The 18,953-nt window shown below is 45.3% G+C and overlaps 1 protein-coding gene across 5 annotated transcripts in view; it reads left to right on the forward strand.

Moving 5' to 3' along the window:
• The window catches only part of AMN (amnion associated transmembrane protein), a 75,793-nt gene that overhangs the window by 43,033 nt on the left and 13,807 nt on the right, over window positions 1–18,953 (forward strand). For all 5 annotated transcript variants that reach the window (XM_083437216.1, XM_083437218.1, XM_083437217.1 and 2 more), the window contains exons 4-7: window positions 1,824–1,911; window positions 11,792–12,027; window positions 13,238–13,375; window positions 14,853–14,961. In XM_083437216.1, coding sequence (XP_083293342.1) covers window positions 1,824–1,911; window positions 11,792–12,027; window positions 13,238–13,375; window positions 14,853–14,961 — 571 coding nt within the window. The remainder of the gene's footprint in view (window positions 1–1,823; window positions 1,912–11,791; window positions 12,028–13,237; window positions 13,376–14,852; window positions 14,962–18,953) is intronic.

Consider the following 18,953-nt stretch of genomic DNA (forward strand, 5'->3'; position numbering starts at 1 on the left):
TGGGGGGGAGGGGCCTGGACTATATTTTGAAAAATATATATGAATGAATTCCTATGCCCCACAAATAACGCAGAGATGCATTTTATAATAATAATAATAATAATTTATTATTTGTACCCCGCCCATCTGGCTGGGTTTCCCCCAGCCACTCTGGGCGGCTTCCATAGAAACAAAAAATACGGTAAAATATCACAGATTAAAAACTTCCCTGAACAGAGCTGCCTTAAGATGTCTTCTAAATGTCAATTTTCAATTTTAAACAAAAGCACACATTATACTCATGTAAAAACACCTGGCAGGCCCCACAAATTACCCAGAGGTGCATTTTAAATAAAAGGACATATTCTACTCATGTAAAAACACGCTGATTCCTGGAACATCCATGGGTCAGATTTAGAAGGCAATTGGGCCAGATCCGGCCCCCGGGCCTTAGGTTGCCTACCCATGGTCTAACCTGACAGGCAGGGATCCTGACAGGGTCTTAGGCAAATGGTTTTTATACCACCTGCTATCTTCTTCTTTGTACTGGAGATGCTAGGTCTTGAACTTCTGCATGCACTGGGCGTGCTTCATCACTGAGCTGGTTTGCAAAGCAATAGCAACCTGCCCTTTGCTCCCTAATAGAAAGGAGAGAATCTCAGCACAACAGGAAAGGAGAGAGCATGAGACAGGCGAGGAGGGAGCACTTGTCCTACTGCTTTCTCCTGGGAAAACCTGTTCTTTACTGCTGAATCTGCAAATTGATGGTTGCTCCGGTTTAGCAGTAAAGAGTATGTTTTCCTGGGGAATGCAGCAGGGCAAACGAAAATCCTCTTGGACCCATGTCTAGAAAGCACAAAACCAGCAGAAAACCTCTTGGACCCATGCTTTCTAAGCATGGGGCAAGCAGAAGAGTGGATGTGGCCTCTGGCACCCAGACAGCAAAGGTCAACATCATATTTGTGTAAACTTTGAGTCCTCTGGCTTGGTGTGGGACTCTACTGCACTTCAGACTATGTGGGCTGGCCTTTGGGAATGAATCAATCCATGAATCTATGGGTTGCACCCAATGTAGTGCCAAGTTGAAGTCACTTAGCGGTACATGAAATGTTTTGCTCCAGGGAACTTTATAGCACAAGAGAAGTGCAAGCAGGTTAACTTTGCTGTGCAATTTGTTGTTGTTTAGTCGTTTAGTCGTGTCTGACTCTTCGTGACCCCATGGACCAGAGCACGCCAGGCACTCCTGTCTTCCACTGCCTCCCGCAGTTTGGTCAAACTCATGCTGGTAGCTTCAAGAACACTGTCCAACCATCTTGTCCTCTGCCATCCCCTTCTTGTGCCCTCCATCTTTCCCAACATCTGGGTCTTTTCCAGGGAGTCTTCTCTTCTCATGAGGTGGCCAAAGTATTGGAGTCTCAGCTTCAGGATCTGTCCTTCCAGTGAGCTCTCAGGGCTGATTTCCTTCAGAATGGAGAGGTTTGATCTTCTTGCAGTCCATGGGACTCTCAAGAGTCTCCTCCAGCACCATAATTCAAAAGCATCAATTCTTCGGCGATTGGCCTTAGAGAGCGCAATCAGTTGCCTAATAGTTTTCTGCTAGCGCAGCGGCTGTGTTGGATTCCTTCATTGTACAATAAGCAAATTCGCCCGTCCACTAACCCAATAGCCCTTCGGCTAGCGGACAGAGGATTCTGGCCCTATGTTATTAAAGCTCATTGTGTGTGGAAAGGATTTATGGAGAGGAGCCGTGCAAGAATGTTGTTAACGTCGCTCAATTATGAGGCTGGCTCAGGCAGAACAGAGCCCTGAGATGCAACATTTCTGCCTTTTGTTTGTTTTTTCAGTACATCCCACTGGATGGAGAATTCATCCTGGGCCCCGGTGCTGGGTTTGCAGCCTTCGACGGCAGTTTTGATCCAGGATGTGAGACAGGTATTGTGCTCGACCTACCGTTCATTAGTCATGCAAATTAAGCGCAGAGAGAATATGCCTCCGTTACGCTGCTGCTCACGAGTCATTCTCCCAGTCATAATTAACTTTCCCCTGGAGCCCCTTCCCCCAAAGTTTTGAAACTAGTCAGAGCTTTCCTTTTCATAATTGGGGGTGGGGGGAAAGAGAGAGAGAGAGAGAGGAGGAGGAGGAGGTGGAGAAAATGGTAAGCATTGGTTGCAGGCGTTTCTCCAGGACAGTCTCCGTAGAGGTTCCCATTGAAATGAGTTGTTTTGCTCTTGCCAGAGAGTTGCATTCATTTCGGTGCGGCTTACATGGGGGAATATTCCCAGTGGGATCATGCTCATTGTTTGCCTTTCCATTGCATCTAGTACAAGCATAGTGGGATTGAAATCCACATTCTCTGGATTCAAGGCCTATAACAAAAAGGATGCATTGGGCTTAACCTAATCCTAAAGGAACCAGGCAGAGGGCCTTCTTGGTAGTGGCGCCCACCCTGTGGAACGCCCTCCCATCAGATGTCAAAGCGATAAACAACTACCTGACATTCAGAAGATATCTGAAGGCAGGGAAGTTTTTAATATGTGACATTTTAGTGTATTTTTCATCTTTGTTGGAAGCCGCCCAGAGTGGCTGGGGAAACCCAGCCAGATTCGTGGGGTACAAATAATAAATTATTATTATTATTATTATTATTATTATTATTATTATTATTATTTGGAGCCAAGTCTTGGAACCTATGGGTGGTACCCAACTAAATAACCGAGCAAGCAAAATGACTTCGCTTGTGCAATGGGACTTCCGCCGCCTCTCTTCCCTCGGCTCATCTCCCGCACTGTCCAAAGGACTAGCGCAACCTAACACTATTTTGGATGCGGTTCATTTTTGTGTGGATACAGGCGACTCCCCATTTCCACGGGGGTTACGTTCTGAGGCACCATGTGTTGTTTACGTGAAACTGCATATATTGGGAACTCCATCCGAAAAGCCTGGAAACACCCTCTAAACATCTGGAAACCTTTGGAAAACCCTTTGGAAAACCAGCAGCACTTACCAGATGCCAAACTAGGCCTCAGCGGTCAGTGCAAGGGCTCCGGGTATAGCACTTGCAAAGACTTGTGCTCTTTTTCATCCTTTTCGGTCTCTTCAAGGGCCACTTTTATTTTTATTTTATTTTTTAAGTTTTCCAGTTTTCCATTCTTATACAGTGGTACCTCGCAAGACAAATGCCTCGGAAGACGAAAAATTCGCAAGACGAAAGAGTTTTTCGTTTTCTGAGTTGCGTCGCAAGACGGATTTCCCTATGGACTTGCTTCTCAAGACGAAACATCTTGCGCCTTTTTTTAAAACCGCCAATGCATTCCTAGGGGAAACCGTCAATACACAGTGGTGCTTCGCAAGACGAAAAAATTCACAAGACGAAAAAACTCGCAGAACGAATTAATTTCGTCTTGCGAGGCACCACTGTACAGTAGTTCTGTTTGACTTCCCACCCAGCATTCCATGACACTTCTTTTCACATCTTGGCTGCATATACACCAGTTCATTCACCTTATTTTCCACACTCTCGTATCTTTAATATTGTCAGCTGTTGGTCACAAAGTTCCCCTTACCTGGAATTTACATTTTAGGTCGAATTTTTGTAAATATTCCCCCAAGTATTCCCACTCACTCCTCATCTGTTTATCTTCTTGATTTCTCATTTTTGATGTCATACTGGCTAGCTCTGCATATTGTTAATTTATATAGCCATTGTTCCTTCCCTGGGATCTCTCTCTGTTTCCAGCATCTTGCATATACTATCCTTGCTGCTGTCGTTCCATATAGAAACAAGTTGTGGGCTTTCTTTGGTAATTCGTTCCCAATTATACCTAGAAGAAATGCTTTCAGTTTCTTGGGGAAAGTAAATTTCAAAAATTTTCTTTAACTCGTTGTACACCATCTCCCAGACCTCCTTTGCCCCTTTGCATTTCCCCCATAAATGAATAAGCGAACCAGACAATTTCAGCACGATTTTGAACCTCTTTTGTACATTTTGGCCAATTTTTTGACTGGTGTCAAGCATCATCCATATTGCATTTTGTTGTTGTTGCGTATTTTCTCTTATTTGGTAACATTCCGAGAAGTTCCTTGTTGAGTTCCATAATTTTCCCTGCTCACCAGTTAAAATATTATGCCCAATATCCATAGCCCATTTTTGCAGTTTTTAAATGCACTTCCGGGTTCGGTGCAATGCGCCTGTGCATGATTGCATGTCTACTAGATGCACATAAATGTGGAGTTGCCTGTACTAGAATCTCAGCGCTTATGTCGATGACTCCATCCGGCTAGATATGTTTGAACTTATGCCTCATGGCCAGTGCCATATTTACGTATAACCTAAAAAAGTTATAGCTTAGGGCACCACTCTCTTGGGGGCTCCCCAAACAATTAAAGGGGGGGGAACTGGATGTACATTTCCAAAATATAAGATAAAAAACAAACAAAACCTACATACAGCAACAGTGTTTTGTGTTGTGTAGACTCCTATGATGTAAGTAATGGGCACCGCCTGCTTTCCTGCTCCCTAAAATATCACTGGTTTGCTCATTTCTATATATAGGGTGCCTGCATTCTGCATGGACTGGCTGCATGGCAGCCAGTGACAATTTGTTGTTGACAAAGGACAGCTGGACATATAAAGGGCCCCATTACCTTCAGTAGCTTAGGGCAGCCTTTCTCAACCTGTGGGTCCCCAGATGTTGTTGAACTACAACTCCCATCACCTCTAGCTAGCAAGGCCAGAGCTCAGGGATGATGGGAGATGTAGTCCAACAACATCTGGGGACCCACAGGTTGAGAACCGCTGGCTTAGGGCCTTATCGGACCTAAATCTGGCCTTGCTCACGGTGCACGGAATGGGATGGCCCATGAACAGCAACCCTCCGCTTAAGTGAACTGGGAATCCCCTTCACCCGCATCTCCTTGTCATATCCAGATGGAACTGCATGGTGCAGGCGGAGCTCCACACAGGGAGATGTGCATGTATGGAGCTCTGTTGTGTGGAGACAGAGGCTGAGGCTTTATCTGTAGATGAGTGGGCAGGATGTCTGCGGCCCCATGCCATCTAAGGAGACCAGAAGTCAGACCTAAATTCTACACCAAGGCCCTTGACGTCCTTCATCCTTACGGGCCTGCTGCGTTATGCGCAAATCTGTGACAGCTTCGTTAATATTGAACGGGAAGAAAGTTGTTAATGAATTAAATATGAATCTCGGCAAATAGACTGTGTACAGCTGCCCCTGTGTATTGTTTATTTTCATATTAAATTCCCCAGCAGAGGAACTATGGGATATAGTTCGTGCATGGCATGTTTACAATTGCACTTGCAGAGAGCCGGGTCTGGGGTGGGGGCGGCGGCAGGGGAACCAGTGGCTGATACATTGCTAATAAAGTTGTTCCGGTTATCGTCATCCACGTATTTCCCCAGGATTACTCACACTTGACGTTTGTGGAAGATCCTCCCCAGCGACTTCCATAAGATCTGTGCAGCCTTCTTGTAATATGTCTGGGATAATAAACCAGAGGATAGCCGCGTGGAATCATAGAATTGTAGAGTTGGAAGTGACCCTGAGGGTCATCTAGTCCAACCCCCTGCAATGCAGGAATCTTTTGCCCAAGGTGGGTCTCGAACCCACGTCCCTGAGGCTGAGAGTCTCATGCTCTACCGACTGAGAGCTAAATTACTGGATCACACCAAGCCAATCCGGGCTGCATACGCACCATGCATTCAATGCACATCACTTTCTCCAAAGAACCCTGGGAAGTGTCTATCCCACACCGAGAGCTATAATTCCCAGCACCCTTAACAAACTACAGTTCCCAGAATTCTTGGGGGGAGTAGTCATGTGTTTTAGATGGGTGATATGTATGAAGCCACAGTAATCAGCTGTGGGCTATCACCTAGAAGCTCAACATCAAATAAACTAAGATCATGGCCACTGGGCCCATCACTTCCTGGCAAATAGAAGGGGAAGAAATGGAGGCAGTGAGAGATTTTACTTTCTCGGGCTCCATGATCACTGCAGATGTTGACAGCAGTCACGAAATTAAAAGATGCCTGCTATTTTGGGAGAAAAGTGATGACAAACCTAAACAGCATCTTAAAAAGCAGAGACATCACCTTGCCGACAAAGGTCCGTATAGTTAAAGCTATGGTTTTCCCAATAGTGATGTATGGAAGTGAGAGCTGGACCATAAAGAAGGCTGATTGCCAAAGAATTGATGCTTTTAAATTATGGTGCTGGAGGAGACTCTTGAGAGTCCCATGGACTGCAAGAAGATCAAACCTATCCATTCTGAAGGAAATCAGCCCTGAGTGCTCACTGGAAGGACAGATCATGAAGCTGAGGCTCCAATACTTTGGCCACCTCATGAGAAGAGAAGACTCTCATGTTAGACCCTGTTGTTTAGTTAGAGACTGAACAACAACAACATCACCTAGATCAGTGGTTCTCAACCTGTGGGTCCCCAGATGTTGTTGGACTGCAACTCCCATATTCCCTGAGCTCTGGGCTTGCTAGCTAGGGGTGATGGGAGTTGTAGTTCTACAACATCTGGGGACCCACAGGTTGAGAAAGGCTGACCTAGATCAAAGGTGCAGTTAATGCACCTTGCTGCCTCTTAAGAGTGGCCAGAGGGGAAGCAAGGCTGAACTTCCTTGGGAACAAGACAGGGATGGACCTCAGCCCCCATTGTGTGCATTCTCACAAGAAAGGGAGAGAGGGAAGATGGAGGGGGTGTGGGAGAAGGAAGCATCTGGAGTGACATCTCCACCTTTGCACAGATAACCATAACATTGTAAAGTTGGAAGGGACCTTCAGGGTCACCTAGTCCAGGTATCTTCAATGTCTTCTGACCCATGACTCACCTTTAAACCAAACATGCATTTAGGGGCCCACCATATATTTGCATGGTGGCAGTGCTCCTGTTGCAACCCATCTTGGATCTAGCTGTGACCCACTAGGGGGTCACGGCTAAAAATTAGCCGCTGTTTCTTTAATGCTTAAAAAGCTGGGTCAGCATGAGTCAGCGGCCTGCACAGGGTTGTATATATAGAGTGAGAAATGTTAGTTTGTTGTTGGGTTGGTTGGTGAAAGCTGGTAGTGTTGATGTCAGTCGCTTTTGCAGAAAGACTTTTAAGAATAAATACAGAAAGTACTCTGCAAGGATACTTTTCTCGTGGACTCTTATATGCCGACAAGGGTCCGAGGACCAGGCTGAGGCGACAAAGGGAGGTCAGAACCTTTTTTTCTTTTTTTTTTACAAACACTGACAGTCCTGACCCACCAATTGAAGACCAGCAGTCTGGTCCAACCCCTTGCACAGTGGGGGATCTTCAACTGCAGCATCCCTGGCAGATGGCTGTCCAAGAACTTCTTCAATACCACCAGGAGAGGCAGATGTCTTCCATGACAGCCTGTTCCACAGCTCTTAACATCAGGGCATCTCTCCTGATGTCCAGGCAAAGTCTGGTTCCCTCCCTTGGAACACAGAAAGCTGTCAGACCACTGGCCCATCCACTGGTCTATACTGGTTGACTGAAGCTCTCTGAGGTTTCAGGTAGTGGGCATTCCAAGCCCTTCCTTTAGATACTGGGGACTGAGCCTGGGACCTCCTGCATAAGAGCAGATTTTCTACCACTGAGCTATGACCTTCCCCTTATTGTTCTGTTGTTGTTGTTGTTTAGTCGTTCAGTCGTGTCCGACTCTTCGTGACCCCATGGACCAGAGCACGCCAGGCACTTCTGTCTTCCACTGCCACCCGCAGTTTGGTCAGATTCATGTTTGTAGCTTCGAGAACACTGTCTAACCATCTCGTCCTCTGTCGTCCTCTTCTCCTTGTGCCCTCCATCTTTCCCAACATTAGGGTCTTTTCCAGTGAGTCTTCTCTTCTCATGAGGTGGCCAAAGTATTGGAGCCTCAGCTTCACGATCTGTCCTTCCAGTGAGCACTCAGGGCTGATTTCCTTAAGAATGGATGCATTTGATCTTCTTGCAGTCCATGGGACTCTCAAGAGTCTCCTCCAGCACCATAATTCAAAAGCGTCAATTCTTTGGCGATCAGCCTTCTTTATGGTCCAGCTCTCACTTCCATACATCACTACTGGGAAAACCATAGCTTTTACTATACGGACCTTTGTTGGCAAGGTGATGTCTCTACTCTTTAAAATTCTATCTAGGTTTGCCATTGCTTTCCTCCCAAGAAGCAGGCGTCTCTTAATTTCGTGGCTGCTGTCACCATCTGCAGTGATCATGGAGCCCAAGAAAGTAAAATCTCTCACTGCCTCCATTTCCTCCCCTTCTATTTGCCAGGAGGTGATGGGACCAGTGGCCATGATCTTCGTTTTTTTGATGTTGAGCTTCAGACCATATTTTGTGCTCTCCTCTTTCACCCTCAATAAAAGGTTTTTTAATTCCTCCTCACTTTCTGCCATCAAGGTTGTGTCATCTGCAAATCTGAGGTTGTTGATATTTCTTCCAGCAATCTTAATTCCGGCTAGGGATTCATCCAGCCCAGCCTTTCGCATGATGAATTCTGCATATAAGTTAAATAAGCAGGGAGACAAAATACAGCCTTGTCGTACTCCTTTCCCAATTTTGAACCAATCAGTTGTTCCATATCCAGTTCTAACTGTAGCTTCTTGTCCCACATAGAGATTTCTCAGGAGACAGATGAGGTGATCAGGCACTCCCATTTCTTTAAGAACTTGCCATAGTTTGCTGTGATCGACACAGTCAAAGGCTTTTGCATAGTCAATGAAGCAGAAGTAGATGTCTTTCTGGAACTCTCTAGCTTTCTCCATAATCCAGCGCATGTTTGCAATTTGGTCTCTGGTTCCCCTGCCTCTTCTAAATCCAGCTTGCACTTCTGGGAGTTCTCGGTCCACATACTGCTTGAGCCTTCCTTGAAGAATTTTAAGCATAACCTTGCTGGCGTGTGAAATGAGTGCAATTGTGCGGTAGTTGGAGCATTCTTTAGCACTGCCCTTCTTTGGGATTGGGATGTAGACTGACCTTATCCAATCTTCTGGCCACTGCTGAGTTTTCCAAACTTGCTGGCATATTGAGTGTAGCACCTTAACAGCATCATCTTTTAAAATTTTAAATAGTTCAGCTGGAATACCATCACTTCCACTGGCCTTGTTATTTGCAATGCTTTCTAAGGCCCATTTGACTTCACTCTCCAGGATGTCTGGCTCAAGGTCAGCAACCACACTACCTGGGGTGTACGAGACATCCATATCTTTCTGGTATAATTCCTCTGTGTATTCTTGCCACCTCTTCTTGATGTCTTCTGCTTCTGTTAGGTCCTTACCACTTTTGTCCTTTATTATGGTAATCTTTGAACGAAATGTTCCTTTCATATCTCCAATTTTCTTGAACAGATCTCTGGTTCTTCCCATTCTGTTGTTTTCCTCTATTTCTTTGCATTGCTCATTTAAGAAGGCCTTCTTGTCTCTCCTTGCTATTTTTTGGAATTCTGCATTCAATTTCCTGTATCTTTCTCTATCTCCCTCGCATTTTGCTTGCCTTCTCTCCTCCGCTATTTGTAAGGCCTCATTGGACAACCACTTTGCTTTCTTGCATTTCCTTTTCATTGGGATGGTTTTCGTTGCTGCCTCCTGTATAATGTTTCGAGCCTCCATCCATAGTTCTTCAGGCACTCTGTCCAGCAATTCTAAATCCTTAAACCTGTTCCTCACTTCCACTGTGTATTCATAGGGGATTTGGTTTAGATTGTATCTTACCGGCCCAGTGGTTTTTCCTACTTTCTTCAGTTTAAGCTTGAATTTTGCTATAAGAAGCTGATGATCTGAGCCACAGTCAGCTCCAGGTCTTGTTTTTGCTGACTGTATAGAGCTTCTCCATCTTTGGCTGCAGAGAATATAATCAATCTGATTTCGATGCTGCCCATCTGGTGATGTCCATGTGTAGAGTCGTCTCTTGTGTTGTTGGAAAAGAGTGTTTGTGATGACCAGCTTGTTCTCTTGACAGAACTCTATTAGCCTTTGCCCTGCTTCGTTTTGAATTCCAAGACCAAATTTGCCAGTTGTTCCTTTTATCTCTTGATTCCCTACTTTAGCATTCCAATCCCCTATAATGAGAAGAACATCCTTCTTTGGTGTCACTTCTATAAGGTGTTGTAAGTCTTCATAGAATTGGTCAATTTCAGTTTCTTCAGCACCAGTAGTTGGTGCATAAACTTGGATTACTGTGATGTTAAAAGGTCTGCCTTGGATTCGTACCGAGATCATTCTATCATTTTTGAGATTGCATCCCAATACAGCTTTTGCCACTCTTTTGTTGACTATGAGGGCCACTCCATTTCTTTTACGGGTTTCTTGCCCACAGTAGTAGATATGATAATCATCCGAACTGAATTCGCCCATTCCCGTCCATTTTAGTTCACTGATGCCCAGGATGTCAATGTTTATTCTTGCCATCTCATTTTTGACCACATCCAACTTACCCAGGTTCATGGTTCTTACATTCCAGGTTCCTATGCAATATTTTTCTTTACAGCATTGGACTTTCCTTTCGCTTCCATGCATATCCGCAACTGAGCGTCCTTTCGGCTTTGGCCCAGCCGCTTCATCAGCTCTGGATCTACTTGTACTTGTCCTCCGCTCTTCCCCAGTAGCATGTTGGACGCCTTCCGACCTGAGGGGCTCATCTTCCAGCGTCATATCTTTTATATGCCTGTTGTCTTTGTCCATGGAGTTTTCTTGGCAGGGATACTGGAGTGGCTTGCCGGTTCCTGCTCCAGGTGGATCACGTTTGGTCCAAACTCTCCACTATGACCTGTTCATCTTGTGTGCCCTGCTCGGCATAGTTCATAGCTTCTCTGAGTTCTTCAAGCCCCTTCGCCACGGCAAGGCAGTGATCCATGAAGGGGCTTATTGTTCTAGGCCTGTTCATTGGAGCCATAGAGAAACATGTCTGCTCCACCTTCTTCAGATAATTTGAAGACTGCTATTATTTCTCCCCTTCATCTTCTTGTCTCCAGGCAAGACATAACTTGCTCATTCAACCTGCTCTCTTAGCGACTTGATTTCCACAACCCTCAAAATCCTGGTTACTATCCTCTTGGAATACTCCAGTTTGTCAATGTCCCCCTTAAAGTGTGGCTCCCATGATTGCAGACTTCCCTCCATATTATGTAAGGCCAATAACACAAATTTTGTTGTTGTTTAGTCATTTAGTTGTGTCTGACTCTTTGTGTCCCCATGGACCAGAGCACGCCAGGCACTCCTGTCTTCTACTGTCTCCCGCTGTTTGGTCAAACTCATGTTGGTAACTTCGAGAACACCGTCCAACCATCTCGTCCTCTGTCGTTCCCTTCTCCTTCAGAATGGATAGGTTTGATCTTCTTGCAGTCCATGGGACTCTCAAGAGTCTCCTCTAGCACCATAATTCAAAAGCATCAATTCTTCAGCGATATATAATATATTCAATGGAGAACAAAAAAGAATACTGGAATATTTGAAATAAGTTAGAAATGCGCTATATTTGTAATGAAAGCTCAGATGATCAGAATTTCAATGGATTTATGAGCTTTGCTATTAGAGGTTCTGTTCTGCAATTTACAATATCAATATGGCATGGGTGATTCCTAGGGTCCTTGTTCTCATTTATTTTTAATTATGAAAATCGGAAGTCGCCCATGTGCAGCGGCTGGCCATGCAGATGGGTGAGTTTACCTCATGCACTTGCCACGCTTTAAAAAAGAAATCTTAGCATTAATTATAAACAAATAAAAAGAATAAATATCAGTGAAGCAGAACAGACTCCACAAGTTTCTCCCTCCCTCCCTCCTATTAGCTTCAGAAGTCACCTTTACCAGTGCAGATAATTTCCAGTGGTACGACCCCACCCTGTGGCATGCTGCAACCTCATTGGACAACCTCGATCGAGGCAAACATATTTTCTCCGTGGATGAAGAAAGAGTCCCGTGCCAGTATGATGACGTTATCTTTCCGCCCGAAACATCCTTCCGTGTCAACATCGAGTCGTCTGAGCAGGCCATACGGCTCAGGAGCATTTCAGTCATGGGGCAGGTAAAACAGGGTGTTTGTGAGATGAAACCGTGGCTACTTCACCGTTTTCTGTTTTGCGATTCCAAAAATAAAATAAAAGATTGTGAGTGGAGATGGGCACTTCTTCCAGATTCACTGTGAATAGCCTGGGGAGGGGAACAGGTATAGCCGTACTGCTAGATTAAAGCAGCAGCCCACCTCCCCACACCAGCTAAGCTAGGATGCTCTGGGGGAGGGCATGATCCAGTCTTCACTATTGAAGGGTCCACTCCTGAAGAGAGCCAGTGTGGTGTAGTGGTTAAGAGCGGTAGACTCGTAATCTGGTGAACCGGGTTCACGTCTCCGCTCCTCCACATGCAGCTGCTGCGTGACCTTGGGCCAGTCACACTTCTCTGAAGTCTCTCAGCCCCACTCACCTCACAGAGTGTTTGTTGTGGGGGAGGAAGGGAAAGGAGAATGTTAGCTGCTTTGAGACTCCTTAGGGTAGTGATAAAGCGGGATATCAAATCCAAACTCTTCTAAAGCTCTCCCTTCTCTTTCCCAGGTAATCACTTGCCCGGTTTGGGGGGAGGAGGCAGGAAGACTCTAGGACCTTGTCAGAGTCCTCATGCCTCCTGGCTGAAGCCTGGCAAGCACTTACCAGATTTGAAAAGAACACTCTTCTGCTGCATACCCAGTGCCCCGCACTCTTCGTGATGCCCCAAATCCACTTCTGTTCTTGCATGCACACATGCAAGTAGACAGACATATATGCACACACAGAGCTACACATCTTCCGGTGCCGTCTTGGAAGGTCGGGAAAAAATTGCTTGTGATCGAGACCTCAAACTGCCAGTTAGCCACCTCTGTATTAAGCGCATTGGTGGTCTGAAACATCCTTTTCTCTGGCACTGTGATAAAGCGACATCACCATGTCAAGCAGCCTTCACACATGAAAAGCCTCCCTGTGTTCATGCACACTCTCGATTTCAAGTGGCCTAATTTGCATGAATCAAGCCTTATCCCTCACTGTTGTTTTGATGCTTATCCAAGGTCACAGAGTCTTCCCTTCCAATAGCAACTGGTTGCTATTTCAGAATCACAGCAGTTTACAATGCTTAGACATAAAAACCGCTGTACTTTTAATCTGATCATGTTGCTTGTGATTTTTCATGAGGGAACTGTTGATTTCTGAGTTTTGTTTCCCCCATTGCCTCCCCATCGCCACCACTTTCTCCTGAACGGGAATTAGAAGTTCACCAGTGACAACACCCTGGAAGAGTATATGCAGAGCTCTTCTGCAAAGCTACAGTTCCATGGACAAGGGGCATTCCAGCTGTTGAACACCAGGTGCCCAGACAAATCGGGCTGCGAATGTGGAAATGCTGCGGTAAGTTCTTGGCCACTGGCATTCTCTGAGGCACTAGGTTCTGTTATCAAGAGACTTCAAGATAGGAGTTTGAAAGAGTCTGGCCTATTGAAAACCCACATGAGCACAGTTATATACTGATAGATTATTGAAGCTGATTCACTGAGAATACTTTGCAGAGATATAAGGATCAGTGCAGCCAGTGAAGTCTTCTGGGGATCTTTTTCTGCATAACCTGTAATAATAAATAATAATAATAAATTTTTATTTATACCCCGCCCTTCCTGGTTCAAAAAATTGGGCTCAGGGTGGCTAACAAGAAATGTAAAACACTTAATTGATAGAACAAAAACCAGCATAAAATACAGTATAAAACGTGAATAACAATAAATTCAGTAAAGAAAGGAGTAGGGATATTCTGTCAGAAAATTCTGACAGAAACGGGAGGCATTAGGTGGACAAACATGTCCATGAGGGCGCAAGACTGCCAGCCGAACACATGGATTGCCAACATGGCACCTGTGGGGACAGGTATGCCTGCAGAGATTTTCCTTGCTGGAATTAGACAACAACAGCAGCAGCTTTTGCCCTGCCCATCTGAATGGGTTGTCCCAGCCCCTCTGGGCTGCTTCCAACAGAATACACAAAAACAGTACATCAGACAAAAAAATTGAAAGAAAGGCTCTCCCTTCCCCCGGCCTAACTGCTCTGTAGGGGTGATTTCAGGACAGTTGTGGCTGAGGAGAAGAGAGTGGCAGTGATAATGGCTATGTTCTGCCTCCACTGTTTGGGGCAGCAACGCTTCTGAATACCAGTTGCTGGAAACCACAGGAGCTATTGCGCTCAAATCTTGCTTGTGGGCTTCACACAGGCATCTAGTTGGCCACTGTGAAAACAGGATGCTGGACTAGATGGGCCCTTGGCCAGATCCAGCAGACTCTTCTTATATTCTTCTTACAAGCAGGCAGGCAATAGGTATAGTCAGTGCTTTCCCCCCCTAAAAAAATGATTAGGAGTACTCTCATTTGAGAGCCAGTGTGGTGTAGTGGTTAAGAGCGATAGACTCGTAATCTGGTGAACCGGGTTCGCTTCCCCGCTCCTCCACATGCGGCTGCTGGGTGGCCTTGGGCTAGTCACACTTCTCTGAAGTCTCTCAGCCCCACTCACCTCACAGAGTGTTTGCTGTGGGGGAGGAAGGGAAAGGAGAATGTCAGCCGCTTTGAGACTCCTTCGGGTAGTGATAAAGCGGGATATCAAATCCAAACTCTTCTTCTTCTCATTTTCCTACTCATACTGAAATCCTGCCCCTCAATAAGACCAACTTTAGATTAAATGTTTGTGTGGGGGGTGCGTACTCCTGTGTATCCCCCCCCCCAGGAAAAAAAGGCTTCTGGGTATAGTAGTCTTTGTCTGAGCATTGGAGATCTCTGGAAAGCAGTTCATTTGTGCAGGTGGAAACCTTTTTCTTCACTGAGTAATCTACCTGCTCTTGTTGAAGGACCACGACAGAATCTGTGCTGCCTTGCTCCAGAAATCTGGGAATCAGTGTCCACAGGTGATGTGCAAGGACCCCCTGAAGCCCGTTGGCCATTGCTGTGAAATGTGCGGTAAGTGAAGACCAGCTTTGTTATAGCTGTTTACAGGACAGAGGAGCAAATCAGTTCACCTGCAATTCTCTCTGCCAACAGTTGCAATTGCAAGGATTTGGGATATACAGCATATGTTGTATTTTGGATGTAAAAGGCCCCTGGTTCAGTCCTTGACATCTCCTACCTGAGGCTCCAAGAGAGTCACTGCCAGTCAATAACTCTAAGCTAGACGAGCCAGTGGTCTGACTCAATATTGAGGTCAGCCTGGATAGCTCAGTTGGTTAGAGCACAGTGGTGATAATGCCAAGGTTGCAGGTTCGAACCCCATATGGGACAGCTGCATATTCCTGCATGTCCAACTCCCAAGAGACTGCGATCTACTCCCAGTATTAAAAAAACTGACGGTGATCTACCCATTGGAGGGAGAAGGAGCGTGCGTGGGGTGGGTGGAAGGTGGCGGCTAACTGGAAGCGGGGGGAGATTACCAAGAGTTGTTGAGCTTCTTTTGGGGCGGAGGGTGGTGACATTCCTAGCCCTCTTCATTTAATACTGTGATCGACCAGGATCACCCACGATCGACCAGGATCACGCCGGGGATCTACCTGTCGATGGCTGTCGACCGGTTGAGCATGTCTGGACTAGATATTCAGGGTGCCTTCCAATTCTACGATTCTATGATATAAGGCAGATTCCCATGTTCCTATATTAGGGCTTATCTACATCTACTTTTTGCGCCACTCTTTCTAGACAGAGGTCTGTGCTTTAACACTCTGTGTCTGAGTTTGTTTTTTTACCACCCCAAGCTTTCCCCATGCAAATCTGCTCTTCTAAGCTGAATCGGAGCAAATGCTAGTTGGGGTTTGCTGCAGATTGACGTTTGCTCCAATTGAGGTTTAAAGAGCGGATATGTCCAGGGAAAGCTTTGGAGAAAAAGGGCGGGGGGATGGGATGGTGTTTGGACACAGAGCTTTAGACTTCAGACTGTGCCTGGAAAAAGCAGAGGGAAGCTAAGTGTGGATTAGCCCTTCATGGCAATATGTGTACTGCATCAAAAGTAAAGCTGGAACAGTGCTATGTGTTGAAATTCAACATAAGTTCAAACTTTTCACATTTTGAACAGTTACAGATGTTGCTTTTGAAAATTGACTCGAGGTGAGGTGTTGTTTTTTTAAAGAAAGAAGGGAGCAGGGCTAGGGGACCTTTGACAATGGGAGTCAATAATAATAATAATAATATGGTAATTCAATTTATATACCACCCTTTACCAGGAGATCCCAGGGTGGTGTAAACATTAAAAACACATTACAGAACATCGATGAGAAAAACAAAATAAAAAGTTGAAGTTGTATTTCAGCAACATTGGGCAGCCACAGGTTCTCCACTTCAGAATATGATCTCACTTGGTCTGTGGGCAGGAATATTTCATAGATGGCTACCCAGTTGGTACCCTCCCTCCTCTCTCTTTTCAGCATCTTTCCTGGGTCCCCATCTATGTACATACCTGGGGTCTCATCAACAGTTAACTCAGGAGGACTTATAAGTGAAAATATTGAGGGGGGGGGGAATTAGTTAATAATGCAATCCTATCCATGTTTACTCAGAAGTAAGACCCACTGTATGCAGGGGGGCTTACACCCAACTAAGTGTGGATAGCATTGCATCCTGAATTTGAAATTCCAGCAAACATCTTGCAATAAAAAATGGTTAAGTAGCTTTGCATCTTTGCCACCCTCCCAAGATGTCGTGACAGAATGGCATATTTTAAACACACACAAGTTTATTCTCCTGGCAGCCCCTAACACCGTGAATTTATCAGCTTTTAATGGAGATGTGATCCTAGATTTTCCCCATTCTGATACTCAATCCATTACATAACACTCTGCTCTTTTCACATTAGACAACCATCCATCATATGGTAGCTTCTTTAAATTTCTCCAATGGGAGCTCAGACTGCATGGGGAGTCAGTTTATTTGCCGGATGAATTCCTATCTTATCCTTCTTCTTAAAAGGCCCAGCCTGACATTCACAGGATTATCTCATTTTTCCTAAGGAACAATTTTGTGATCTAGGCGAGGGTGAGAGATAAAGGCTATTTCTCCACATTTATCAATATCCTACTCGTTCTCCAAAGAATTCTGGGCATCACACATGGTTTTTTCCCCCTTTTCCTTTCAGCAACAAGTCTGTGGGGGTAAATTCGGTTGAGATATGATGACTTACCCCAAATCACCCAGTCAGTCAGCTCTGTAGCTGAGTGAGGTTTCAAACTCATTCTCTCCAGTACTCCTCAAGTGAGTTTAATGTAGAGAAATCTGAAAAGGACCCCTTAAGTCCAGGAAACGAGGAAACAGTGACTTTGCCCCATGTCTATGATAAAATCCTCAACCTGGTTTTGGACTACAACTCCCATCACTCCTGACTGATGGGGCTGATGGGAGTTGTGGTCCAAAACCAGGTTGAGGATTTTATCATAGATCTGCCTGTCCTCTCTCCTGCTGAGGCAGTGCCCAGCTCCTGGTAGTCCAAGGCTGGATCTAGACACATGAAAAAAGTGTTTCAGTTAAAAGCGTTGCAAACTTTGTATGAGAAATCGGGTAAGTAAACGGGACTCTGCAGCGCCACCTGGTGCCACAGTGTTAGAATGTATAAACAATGCATATAAAGCGTTTTTTCTTTGCTAATGTAGCGGAGTCCCAAGTCTGGTAGGCTGGGTCACGACAGACAGTGCTTCATCTTAAACCTAGAGTTGCTAAGTGGCCAGGGGGGAACCAAACGTGGGCTGCTTTTGTGCTATCAGCAACAGCCTGAAACCAGCAGGTGGAAGTTTATCACAGCGTGGAGATCAGACAAGATCACCCAAGGTGCCCGGTGCATTGTCTATATCTCATTGTCTATACCGTAATTATCTCAGCCCTGAACACAAAAGCAAAAGGTCGCGAATTACCAAATTATTTCAGCCCCTGTTTATTGCTAGGAACCCATTCCAGCCTACAGCTGGAACTGAGGCCAACTAAAGACAACTGTGCTGGACCTAAATTGAAATGCAATTTAAAAATGAGACATATATATCCAACAGGTTAGTTCCATTTCTCGCTCTTCTTCCTCGTGGTTTTCCTCTGTTAGTTTACCTGGGAGGCAAACGTGGAGGTTTTCTGTACAGTGTTCCTAATTACCATATGAAAACTGAATGCTTTAGGGTGCCACCATATGCTGCTTAGGCGAGTGTTTTAAAGCAATTAAAATAACATTTTTTCAGAAGCCGCTTTTTTTCTTCACCAGGGAAAAACCAATAAACTAATACAGAGCCATGCAGAACATGAAGTTCAGTGGCCTGCCACTGTAGTTCCTCCTGGGTAAAGACAGGGCTGGCTGCACCTCTTGAAACCCACACAACCACCAGTTCTGTGCCAGGAAAATCCAGGTTTACTCAAACCTATAAGTAGCTGGCAAGCAGGCTTTTTTGTGCTAAGTTTGCAGCATGTTTTTAATAATAATAATATTTTTATTTGTACCCCAGCCAAATCATAAAAGAGGTGATTTTGCATGACTATAAGCAGTGCTTTTTTTCCAAGAAAAAAACCACGGCATGCTGGTTCTAGCTGGGTTTTTTTTGGGGGGGTCTACCCCTGGTTCTGGTGCAGGTCAAATAAATGCACCTCTGCCACCTCCGAGACTCAGGAGGATGGCTAGAGCAGCTCAGAAGGCCCCTTGCAGAAATCTCTCTCTCTGTGTGCAACAATAGAGGCCTTGCTGCAAAACTTAAAGCCTGCCGCTGCTACACGAGAGATGGATTGAAGAAAAGGAAATACGAATTGACCCCATCTTGCAGCTTGACCAATCAGGGCTAGGAGCAGTTAGGAGCTAGGTGTACTCACAGATCTAAAAAAACAACAACAAGTGTAGACTCGCACAAGCTAACCAGCTTCTGTTTTGACTTGAAATGTTTGTTTTGGGCTTGTCAGAAGTACTTAAAAGTAAGACGCAGGCGGAGGGAGCATCGGCCCGCAAT

The sequence above is a fragment of the Podarcis tiliguerta genome, assembly GCF_965153285.1.
Source record: "Podarcis tiliguerta genome assembly, chromosome: 1".
Taxonomy (NCBI): domain Eukaryota; kingdom Metazoa; phylum Chordata; class Lepidosauria; order Squamata; family Lacertidae; genus Podarcis; species Podarcis tiliguerta.